General features: G+C 42.1%; 1 protein-coding gene across 6 annotated transcripts in view; it reads right to left on the bottom strand.

Annotated features, from left to right (window-relative positions):
• Window positions 1-299: 299 nt before the first annotated feature.
• Window positions 300-12,178, bottom strand: part of pde4ba (phosphodiesterase 4B, cAMP-specific a) — a 425,080-nt gene continuing 413,201 nt past the window's right edge. For all 6 annotated transcript variants that reach the window (XM_051932712.1, XM_028810966.2, XM_051932713.1 and 3 more), the window contains 9 exons: window positions 9,581-9,674; window positions 6,392-6,570; window positions 5,991-6,089; window positions 3,710-3,874; window positions 2,788-2,887; window positions 2,218-2,372; window positions 1,637-1,759; window positions 1,174-1,356; window positions 300-913 (listed from right to left, as the gene is read on the bottom strand). In XM_051932712.1, coding sequence (XP_051788672.1) covers window positions 536-913; window positions 1,174-1,356; window positions 1,637-1,759; window positions 2,218-2,372; window positions 2,788-2,887; window positions 3,710-3,874; window positions 5,991-6,089; window positions 6,392-6,570; window positions 9,581-9,674 — 1,476 coding nt within the window. In that variant the 3' untranslated portion in view covers window positions 300-535. The remainder of the gene's footprint in view (window positions 914-1,173; window positions 1,357-1,636; window positions 1,760-2,217; window positions 2,373-2,787; window positions 2,888-3,709; window positions 3,875-5,990; window positions 6,090-6,391; window positions 6,571-9,580; window positions 9,675-12,178) is intronic.

The following is a 12,178-nucleotide window of genomic DNA, read 5'->3' as shown; positions in this document are numbered from 1 at the left end:
GCTTTTGAACTATGTTTTCGATATTAAATTTCAGTTTCAATATTAAATTGTATTTAATAAATAAAAAAAAAAAAATGTAAAAAGACAACTTTGTAAAAAAGGCACACAAGTCCTCAGACAGATGTTACAGAAAAAGTAAATGGTTCATTTTACAAATCCCTCCATTTCAGTAGTTCATACTCGACCTTGGAACATTCTATTACAAAAAGATCTGTCACTTAGTAGAAAATCTCTCAGTAGTGTCAGCAATCCCATGCTGCATCAGTAAACATTTCGAGTTGGCCCCAGCTCTTCCATTGTTATTTTTTTTTTTTTAAAAACGCTAATGAGTCAAGTTCCGATTTTCAGCAGAAAATTCCTGAGAGCTCCTTCTCCTACTCTTTTCACTTCAGCCAAACCCTCAACTCCCAATGCAAGGGTGCGAGGAAACCTCTCCCTGCTAAAGTTAGCCTCAGGCTTTACAACCCAGTGTGCAAGGCTGCTCCTTCATTCAATCAGCGAACACAACGCCAATCATCAATATCCTCCTGCATCACTATGTGTCCACGGGTGACGCGTCTTCTGTCACGATTTTGATTAGGGTCCCTTCCAGTTGTTCCTCCAAGAGCGTGTACTCATTGGACTCCATTTGGGACCCGGCATTGCTGACACTATCCTGCCCTTGACAGTCTTCCTCTCGTTCAGCTCCCTCAGAGTCTTCCTCCTCTAGTGTGAGTTCAAACTGAAATTTTTCTCCGGTGCCATGATTGTCTTTGTCTTGCTCGTAAAATGGGGGCGACGGGCTCTGTGGGATCATACTCTGATACCAGTTTCTGTTGTCCTCTAACGTGTCCAAGATGTCCTGTGCATCCGGGTGGACCAGATCTGCCCAGGTCTCCCACAGTGGGTGGACGATATAGTCAATGAATCCCACCTGTAAAGAGCAGAGTTACATGAGTACTGGTCCAAAAACTGAGCTTTATGCTTCAGTCTCTTAAAGTGACTGAATGAAAAATGACGTAGGCTAAGGAAACACCACAGAAATACAGATGGATTTGGCCAATAGCAGTAGCTTTTACAAATATTACTGAAGGTGACGGCTGAACAGATCTGAACGATAATTTCAACTTAGGATGCAAGCAATGGACTTCTTGTGAAAGAATGAAACGAGGGGTCAGGATGCTTCAAACGTACCTGTGACTTTTCAACCGAGGCAGTGTGTTTATCACACATCGGGCTGATTTCCATCCCTCTCTCCCTCTCTTTATCTCCCTGGTGGAAGAACTCCTCCATGATCCTGTCTGTCCACTGGCGGTAGAGCTCCAGAGACTTGGTTGGATTGCTCAGGTCGGCACAATGCACCATGTTGCGAAGAACCTGTCAAGACAAGGAATATGACTTTGAGGAGACTGTATGGTGTGTTCCATCTCATACACCAACCTACATAGGGTTAGGGTGGCAAAGCTGCAGCATCTACATGTTGCCACTCCCATTTGTGTCAGCCTCAATTAACCACACTCTTATTTTAAAGTAAGCTACAGGATTACTTAGAGACTGAAGACACAGAAGTTCAGCTGATGCTTTTCTCAAGCAACTAAAGTAACACGACTCAATCAAAGAGTCAAAGCAAGCTGTAAAACAAATCGGCACTGCCTACCTGGATCCTATCTGTGTAGTTATCGAGCAGCAGTACTCCTGAACTTGTCACCTTTTTGGTCTCCACCATGGTCTTCAAGTCTGCCAGCAGGCTCATGTGTTTGGACATATCAGTTGCCAAAACCTGTCATAGATAAGAGAGACATTTAGGGGACTGGGAATATTTCATGTATTTTGAGATATTAACAGAATCTTCAGTTTTCTAATAAAAGTGTGTTACCCAGTTTTGATGCCCAGCTTGTCCCCTGAACACATACAATAGCCTGAACTGGTAAGGGAGGCTGTACACACCATCCCTCTACACTAATATAAGTATAAATCAGGACTACTTTCAAATGTGCCACCCTGTTCTATATATATATATATATATAGTATATATATACTGTATGTTCCAGTGTCTGTTTCCACAAAGTAAACAGCAAATGTCAGGATTGCTGAGATGGACCCGCCTCAGTCTCTTTGCTGTTAAAAGCTGCCCTCCTACATACCAACTGAATTACTTGTGGAAACAAGAAGGAGCAAAGGGGTGGAGATCAGAAAAGAAAAGTAAGGGAATGCCCTCCGAAATACGCTGACACGCACCATGTCAATGACCATTTTCCTCAGTGACTGCCGCTGCTTCTTGCTGAGGTTCTGGAAGATGTCACAGTTTTCTTCCTGCAGCAGTTTGAAGCCCACAGCCAGGTGGTGGTTTTCCAGGACAGACTCATCATTGTACATGAGGGCCAGCTCGGAGTCTGCAACAGAAGGAACACTGTTTCAAAGATCTAAATACATTTCTCGGGTTTCACTGAAACACATTTCATCAGAGGTTCTGCCCCAGTGCTACTGGAATAGGCTGCTGTTCCAACACAACCCCTAAATTGTGTAAGTGAGCTAGGAAATGAGTAGATGGCAGGAGTATTACAAGATTATTTAAGCAATCAACTCTTGAGACAAGCAGCCAAGAAAACAAAGAGTGTGAACCTTTGTGGGCAACATGGGTTTACTGTTGCTCCACTACTTGTCACACAACAATCAGCAATAGGTATGGTCCCATATTTATGGTCTCAAATATCAAAAAAGCACTGGACTGCAAGCAGGAGGAGGTAACCACACTGCACTCAATGTTCTCTTTGGTCTAAGTGAATTTGAAGGACAGATGCTACTTACTGGTGTTGATTAAGAACTGATTAGAGACACCTGGGTGATCCACATCATGGATGGCAGCAGCAAATAGTGCAGCAAGAATCTCCAGGTCAGTGAAGACGGCCTGTAGAGACAAAAGTTCAAAAAGATTAATTATGTCATTCGCAAAGTGATGGGACGGTTCGGAATGTGCATTTACAGTATCTGCTCTGAACTTTAAATTTGGAGTGCTTCCATTTATTAGAAACATAGGGGCACCTTTCAGAATAGTGTTAATGAGAAAAATCCAGCATGAACCAGTGAAGCAGCAGACGGCTGCTGGGTATTTTTTTTTTTTAACATAATTGCCTGCATTCCTTCTAATTTAATTTTTAAGACCTGCAGCTCATTCTAAAAAGGAACCATGTTGTCCATTTAGGAGAAGTCTTTCATATCTCTAGTATGTGAGGTAACAGGGACAGCACCAAACCCCAAGAGGGCAAAGGTGAGCATATCAATCCTGAGGTACACTATGACTGCAAAGGTCAAGGCACGCAAGAGTGCTAGTGTTATACAGTAACTGATCATCTGGATAAGACATGATTACATGCTTAAAGCAGGCACGTAGCGTGCTTAGAGTTGGGAAGATTATGTGGGAGAGGCTGAATGTTTAGCCCTAGGCCACTTAGCCATTCCCATTTGATTGTCAAAAGCAGGCAAATTTGTTTTGCCTTCACAAAAATATTTGGATTATTATGTCAGTGAAGCCGCTTACGAGAAATCCATATGCCAGCCCAATCATTTCAAAAAGCATGAACTCAGACTAACAAATGAATCAGCATTCAGGGCAGGAGATGTTCTTCTCCGTTGGGTAAAATGGAGGCATATCCTAAACTAAACTGCTTTAAAACAGCCAGTGAGATAAGAGATTCACACTAACAGCTCGTGTCACAAGAGGTTCACTCACGTCTAGGGCTGGAGTTGACAGAAGAATGTGGGTTGACTGGGCCACGTCAGCAGCATGAAGACTATTGTGATAGGCCACATCAGAGTGATAGTGATCCTCCAAGGTCATCATGTAGGTAACAAGTGTGTCAACAGGAATCTTGAAGGTCTTCAGTAGGTCTCTCTCCTGTTGAAACAGAAGTCTTAATTAGTATAAACCATATAAACTCAAATTATGAACATTTTACTTTTTTTTATTATATTTGCTCATTTTGTTTCTACCTCATTCTCATCATGCCCAGTGGCATGGAGTCTTTGGTTTGAATCCTGAGTTTGTTTCGCTGTCTGTGTGAAGTTTCTTTTCACATTCCCAGTGACAAGTTCATTTATAATGGTCTCATATTATATACATTACAGTACTTTTTGAGGAATGAGACCCATGATGGGAGTTTGAGCTTCACAGAAAAATTCTAAATGCAGCAGCATATAATGTATCTGAATGTGACACCATTATTATACACTAGAATAATGATCTCACATCAAATACATTATAGGCAGCTCAGTTACAAACCGTTACATCAAACTGGCCCAGTATGAATAAGTGCGTCCCGCAATGGCGTAGTACCCTATTCGTGGTTGGTTACAGGCAACAACGACAATGAATTGGAAAAGTGGGTCATAATGGATGGATGCATGGATGCTGTGTTCTCCATTGGGATGTGTGTGTGTTTGTGAGATTGTCCTGTGATGGGCTGGTGCATCCTAATTTGAATTCAATACCCAGAAGCTGATTCATGTGATCTATCACAATAAATACTGACTCTGCCCCCACCCCACATCCATAAAGTGATACATGTGATTATGAGAATGTTTCATCATGTAATCATAAACACTTAGTGGAGACTGGGGGGGGGGGGGGGGGGGGGGGGTGCATTTAAGACTAAAGCTGGGCACTGCTTCTTCACATACAGTAGTGGGGAGTGAGAACAAACTACCAAGTTGTGAAGTGGAAGAGGAAACTTTGACATCTCTTAAGAAGTATCTGAATGAAGACATTGGGACAACTTAGATGTCAGAAAACCTAACAGGCTTGATGGACTGAATGGCTTCCTTCTAACCCTTTTTAAACTTTTCATATTCTTAATTGTGAAAATGAATTAAGATGGACAGATGACTGTGTGTATGAATGTGACTCATTTCTGCCATATATCCCCAATACTGGCCCTCTGTGACCCAGAAATGTTATAAGCACACTACAAGAAAATGGATGAATGAATATTTTGTCGATACTATACAGTGATCCCGCTGGACTGTTAATGATGCTATATGAATTAATGTTTCCCCCTCGATTATTTAGCTTGAAAGGCAATCACGTTTTGCTTTTCAGTCACAATATCTTTTAAATATATTTTTAGCACCATTGTCTGTACTCATTATGAGACATAAAGAATTGAATATCTGCTAATTAAATATCAGCCAAATCTGCTAATGTGTTGAAGCACACTGGCCATATTTAGCCAGGCTTGTCAACACATAGAGAGAAGCTTTAAAAAAGAAACACATTTCCTCAGATACAAGAAGCCTTGATTGGGAATTGAGTGAAAGAGAGCAAAACCCAAAGCTGTGTCACGGGGTGAAATCTGCAAGGCTGGGTGCCTTGTGGAGACGTACAAATGTACGCAACGTAACATTATTTAACCTGCCTAATCCTAATTCAGGATCAATGTGTAGGGAATTGGGTACTAGATGGTTAGTCAGTCCACCATAAGGCCTACTCATGTAAATGTGGGTCCAATTTACAATTATTGATTAAACTGGACTGCGGTGGGTTGGCATCCTGCCCGGGATTGGTTCCTGCCTTGTGCCCTGTGTTGGCAGAGATTGGCTCCAGCAGACCCCCGTGACCCTGTGTTCGGATTCAGCGGGTTGGAGAATGGATGGATGGATTAAACTGGAGTGCCTGGAAGTTGAAACTATATGGACATAAGAAGACTGTGCTATCAACCTTCTTGACCCCATTCATGGCTAAGGTGGGTCAAAGCTTATTCCAGTAGCACTGGACACAAGGAAGGAGCCAACCCTGGTTGGTGTACCCGTCCACTGCAGAGCAAACTCACACTCCCGCTGTGCAAATTTAGAGCTGCCAGTTAATATAACACACACACATCTTTGATTACGCGGTCACTTGGCGAACAAACAGACTCCACAGAGGCAGCAAGTGTCCACAGGATTCAATCCCAGGACAACCCAGTATTGCCTAACTCCTGCTACCCAACATACAAACGATGAGATTTAATACTAACCTGAAAGATTGCATGCATTATGCATGTGAGAGGTCTGTGATGTGAATATTCGGACACTTTAAAAATATTCAGGCCCCATTTATTTAGGTCCTCCAGTTCCTGTAAAACAAGAAAGATTTTTGTAATCAAACTACAAAATCAGAATGTAAACAGCATGGCTCTAAAAACCCCATCTCGAGTCTGTCTTTATTCAGATCTGACGCAATGCTGTCCGTCAGACCCGAGCATCTGAGGAGTAAGCACTTTATTTATTTATTTTTTTTTTTACAGCGTTCCCCCATGACAGAAGTAACATGATTCTTGCAAGTCTGCGCTTGTGAAGGGGTGAGGCTCACAAATCTTGCATTCCTGTAACCCCTTCGCCTACAGCTGAGGATGGAGCTGGGAGTCAAAGAGCTTACCTTGGAGAGGAACTCTTCGTTCTCAGTTTTGACCCCGAATCTTGAAATGCTCGTGTTGTTTAGACTGGAGCTGTGAGTCAATTTCTTCACGCCACTGATCTGAGACATCAGCTGCTGCTTCTTCTTCTTTTCCCGGCATTTTGATGTGGGGGATGGGATTTCCACATCGTTCTGTTTGTCTGTTAAAATAAATGAGGAAAAAACGTTAAAAGAGTTCAACTGACTATTGCAACTGTCATTGAAAAGCTGGTGAAGGTTCGTAGCACCGAGTGTCACAGAAGTTAACAGCCGGACATTGGTCACCTCGGCATTGCTCACTCTTTTGCTACCATTCACATATATATATGACGTGGGTATGCCAGTGTCTGCACTTAGAAGACAACTGTTTAGATGACCTCCAGCCCAAGCAAATGAAAATTTAAAACAACGAGCATTTAACACAAACAGTGTACAATGCCCTCCTTTTTCTTTAAAAACCTGCTACTTGCAGATTTTCAGGAAGTTTTGCCTTTCTTCAAAGCTCTCACTGACCCTCTTCTTTGTTACCATTAAAACAAGTGCAACAAAGGCCTTTTGTTCAAGCCCAGCTTTTGCCGTTGTTTTGACATCTCGAATTTCGTCATCTGACGTCAATGACTTTTTTTTTCTTTGCATAGGAAAACCCCCAGGTGACAAAAACAAAATCACCCCTACCCTGGGACTCAACGGAGGACAAGGCCTTTCTTTGTCCCCGTCAATCTGGACAATCCTTTGATATTAATCTGGGCCTGCTCAAGAGTCAAGTGTTTATATGGGCTGTAAATCCCATAATAATCGAGCCTTGAGAGCGAACGCTCTGCAGTAATTGGAATAATTAAATCACATGCTTTTCATGTTACCTTGATATGGCAGGTCAGGCGAGGAGAGCAAATTTAAGACGTCTGCAGCCCCTTGAGATGGACTGACGAAAGTTATTGCAGCAGATGGCTCTCTGGGTCAGTGCGTATCAATTAATATTGTAGGAAATATTTCAGTTATTATTATACAGCATATTTGAGTGATGGCACCTTACAAGATTGGGATACATTACAGATATTGTTATTGCTGCACAGAAAGATTAAGTTACTTGTTGCATGATGCCACATTGGGTTGCAAACTATGACATCCCAGTTGCCATTTCATTATTGTATAACTTAATATGGACTTTTCAAAGCTGCTTAAACCAATTAAGGGTTGCAGAGCGGGGTGCAGGAGGCTGTCCTGGCAGCTATGAAGCACCCTTGTACCCATTAGTATTATCTCCATAATAATTCAAGTCATAGACTTAATATCGCCTGAGTTATTTATTTACGCTTCAGCTTAATTAATGAATGCAGACAAAAAAAAGTAATTGAGTCAAAAGACGGCAGCGCCTGGAGCAGCACATGAAAGGAGGCAATTATTTCAAAGCATGCTGTCAATCTGACGTTAACCAGGCTTCTCCTAACTGTCAATGGTTTCAGATTCAGGGCTTTTCCCATAAAATTTAAAGTCGTTTTCAATTATTGTGTGATTCTAAATGTTTTTGGACAAATCTTCACAAAATCCTTGAAAGATCAGCACTATGTAGCGAGGTGAATCCACTGGGTGTTTTACGTACGTACTTTCTCGAACATGCCTAATCAAATCCAGGCATCGTTGAGTTCAAGGCTCAGGACAGAGTGCTAGGCTGTCGCAGAGACACACACACACATTCAAAACTGGGCCAGTTTAGTCTTTTGTGAGGGTGTGAGGCTGCAAACAGCCTGCAAGGCTGCAAGATTTGAACCTGGTATGCTGGATCCATGAGGCAGGCCATGTTAACCACTATTGGGTATTACATTCAATTAAAATACCGTGGAAGGGCAAAAGAATCTCAACTTGTCACAAGGGGGTAATGTAGCTAATCTAAAAATCATTGAATACACAGTGAGTAGTATGTGGCTAGCCATAAATTGTTTTTTGATTTTAAGATTTTTGAAATGTTCAGCTTAACTTCATAAAATGCTGAAAGAAATTCCTATCTGCTTCTTCCAGCCAGTGCACACTCCCAATGCATGAGGATATGTATATGAAAAACAAAAAAGCCAAGCAAGCTGTCACAGTTAGCAGTCTCTTGAGTGACTCACCACCAAGGCAGCTGCTTCCTTTTCCACGAGGGGTACCACCGAGCTGTAAATCCATATTTCATGATTCCCACCCCCTCTCCCCGTTGACAAGAGAATAACCTATAGGAGTGATATTCTTGCCGACCAGATTGAACTGGATCAAGAATGTGGGTGCAGATGCTTCCGCCGCATCTCAAGGAGAAACTCACGACTTGCTGGGCTTAATTAATTCTTGACTCAACTAAAAGGCTTCTGGGGGATTAAAGTTTGTCTATCATCGCTCACCTGAATGCAAAAAAAAATACATTAAGGGAAGTGATCACCATGTAGGGAAAGAAGCTGTAAAACAAAACGGCAATATGGCTGGCTCCTTTTTATGTGATACTGGGCAAGTCTTCCCAGACAGGACTAATTGACAGTGCTTGTCCAGAAGCCTTATTTATGTGTGCACTACCCTAGCTCAGCTATGAACATAATTTAAGGAACAAAAATGAGTGGAAGCATTAAAACCACAAATTTAGCAATTCATGGGCGGAAGAACTGGAAATACCACTGCTTCAAATCCACAACGTGCTTGAACTTGCAAGTAGACAAAAAGCTTTTCCGCTAGGCTGACCCAATCCACTAAGAGGTAAAAAATCAATCAAAGCTCCCGTTCCCCCCAAAACCCTCAATGAGCCTAATCCCACCACAGCACATTTACATTTTGACATGCATTGAATAGGCTGTATTTAAGATGCCTGAGTATCTTGCACTCCTCTGCATGTTAATGGTGACCCAAGAGCAGCCTCTCTGTGTTGGGCCATTGCTAGGATAATTCTTCAGTGAGGAAACTCAGAATGGTGCAGCGGAGCGCAGCACAGCCCTCGCTTTTCTTTTCTGCAACATTACGTTATTTCATCAATCATGCTCTGAGCATATTACTTGAGAGCTGCTGGAAACTGCAGGGATCTCTGGACTCTTAGGACAGCAACTCAGAAAGGCTGTTGCAAATCAGACCTTCATCATTTTTTTATTAAACTGGCTATATTAGATAATAATGTCAGGAAAATAGATGGGGGGAAAAAATGCTAAAGGTTATTACCTAAGAAGGTGTTAGAGATGTACTCCGAGACTTGATTGCCAGAACGGCTCATTTCTGACAGGTGTGTCAGTTCCCGGTTCAGCATTCTCTTGAACTGTAGGATACAAAAAATAAAAAAGTGGAAACATGAATGTCATATTTCTTTAACACACAATATCCAAACAAAATACACTCATACCTGGCTACTCAAGAGGTTTCACCAGAAATAATTTAGCTGGAAAAGTGGGGGAGAGTTTGCCCCTATGATAGGCTGGTATCAATTCCTGTGTTTGGAAAAAGTGATTTGATGGCAATCAACATATACCATGAGAATGTCGCTCACTGGTGACTCTCTGAACTCTCTGCTGTGTTTCATGAGTTTACTGCCGACCCATCTAAGGTTTGTGCCTGCCACTTGTGAGTTAGCATTGGTATGGATGTGCATAACAGTGGGCTTAATGGATAGATAATATAATACTTCAACTTCCCGGTTTACTCCTCCGTAAGTGTCAGGACAGGATTTGACACCTTGTGAGCCTGCACTGGGTTTACATAATGAATCTATAATGTATTTTAATAAAACATTTTTAAGCCCACTTAAATCCAGTTTAGAATCATGTCAGAGGTCAGAGTTTATCTGAGCAGCATGAGTGCCAGCCCATCACAGGGCTGCACGCACACCCCCTCTACTCACATGGGGCCAATTTAGGATTGTCGATTAATTTAACATGCACATCTTTGCCATGTGGGACGAAAACCAGAATAACCAAATTAAAACCCAATCAAACATACAAACTCCAAACAGACAGGGATCAGGTGTGGGATTCATACCCAGGACGCTATATCTGGGCGGCAACTGCACCATCCGTAGTTCCATTATTAATATGATATAATGCACATACATTTTCAAAACTGCACAATCAAATTCAGGGCTGTGGGGGAGCCCAGAGCCTATCCCAGCAACACTGAGCACAAGGTGGGGAAGAACGTGGACAGCCTGCTAAGTCCACTGCAGGACCGACTCATACACCCACTTCTTCTTCTTTCGGCTGCTCCCATTAGGGGTTGCCACAGCGGATCATCTTGTTCCATACCAACTCATACACCCACATGGGGGGCAATTTAGAGTCACCAATTCATATAACGTTTGGGGATGTGGAAAAAAAAACTTGCATCAAAACAGGGAGAACATGCAAATTTCACATGGACAATGACTTGGTGAGGATCTGGAACCCAGGATGCTGAACCTGTGAGGCTGCAGCTCTAAACACTGTGCCAGCAATAATAATATTATGTTAATAATAAAATACATTACAGTATGCTGTATAAGGTGCTTCACGGTCAATGCTGAGTTTGTATGTTTTCCCTGTGTACTTTTCTCTTAATGTTTTGGTTGTCCTTCCAAATTCCAGATGGATCCATGACTGTTCCCCTGAAACTCTTCTAATGTACCAATACCGGTGTCCTACTATGAATGAATGTGGATGTGTGAGTGTGCAAAGTGATGAACTGCTGCTCCATCCAGGTTTGGCACCTTGCATGCACAAAATGCCACTGGTCTATTGGAAGGTTCAGATGCCTACAACTCCAAAATTGAAATCACACAGTTAAGAAAATGTATGGAGAATACAGTATGGGAATTCTATGTTTCTTCCACATTTCAAAAACTGGGAGCGCTGGTTAATTTGTGACTCTAAAGTGGAAACATATAATTAAATGTAAAGTGAGTGCATCCTGCAATGGAGTGATGAGTTCAGACATGAGTTGTGCCTGATGCTTTTGGAATATGCACTGGTCGCACATGACCCTAGAATTACATAAAGCGTACTCAGAAAAAAGAAGGATGACATACTGTAACATAACATGACATAACATTATAATAGAACAGAATACAACTGCATGGAGCCTCAGCCAGGGCTGATTCCTGCCTTGCGCCCGATGCTGCCAGCAACGGCTCAGGCCTCTTCTGACCCTGAATTAGACTAAGTTGGTTTGTTTAAATATAGGAATCCCAGTTTCTTCTGCCACTCCAATGACATGTGTATTTGGTGAACTGGTACAGTGTTGGGGGTGTGTGCGCAGCATGCATAGCAGTAGGATAAGCTTTGGCTCGCTCATGAGCCTGTAATGCAAAGAGTGGATGGATAATAACAACATGGTTTCCCCACTACAGTCCAAAGATGAATCTTCTGATGACTCTAAATCACCCAAGTGAGAGTGTCTGCACCCTGTGATAGACTGGCATCCCATCTAGTGTTAGTTTTTGCCTTGCAATCGAAGCCACCAAATTAGGCTTCAGTTCCCTGCAAGCCTGCAATGGACAAAAAAAAATCAGATTGGCACACGGAGGTCTGCCAGTGGCCAACACCAAATGTGCACAGTCCAGTTGTGTAGTGGCTTGACTTTAATTCAACCAACCATTGCTTGTCTATTGCTCCGAGGTGATTTAGAATGTTAAGTTTGCTTTGGCTCGTCCATAGAATAACAGGAATGACGGCAAGAATAAATTTCTCATTTTTACACAAAATAACTTAAACTGACACAAACGGCTTCTGTTTCCAAATGAATTTCTAGACAGTTGCTTTTTCACGTATCCTTTTGCACATATGAAATACTATT

This window comes from Erpetoichthys calabaricus, chromosome 10 (assembly GCF_900747795.2).
Source record: "Erpetoichthys calabaricus chromosome 10, fErpCal1.3, whole genome shotgun sequence".
Taxonomy (NCBI): Eukaryota; Metazoa; Chordata; class Cladistia; order Polypteriformes; family Polypteridae; genus Erpetoichthys; species Erpetoichthys calabaricus.
Note: the sequence above shows the minus strand (reverse complement) of the source record. Positions and strands in the feature narration are given on the sequence as shown.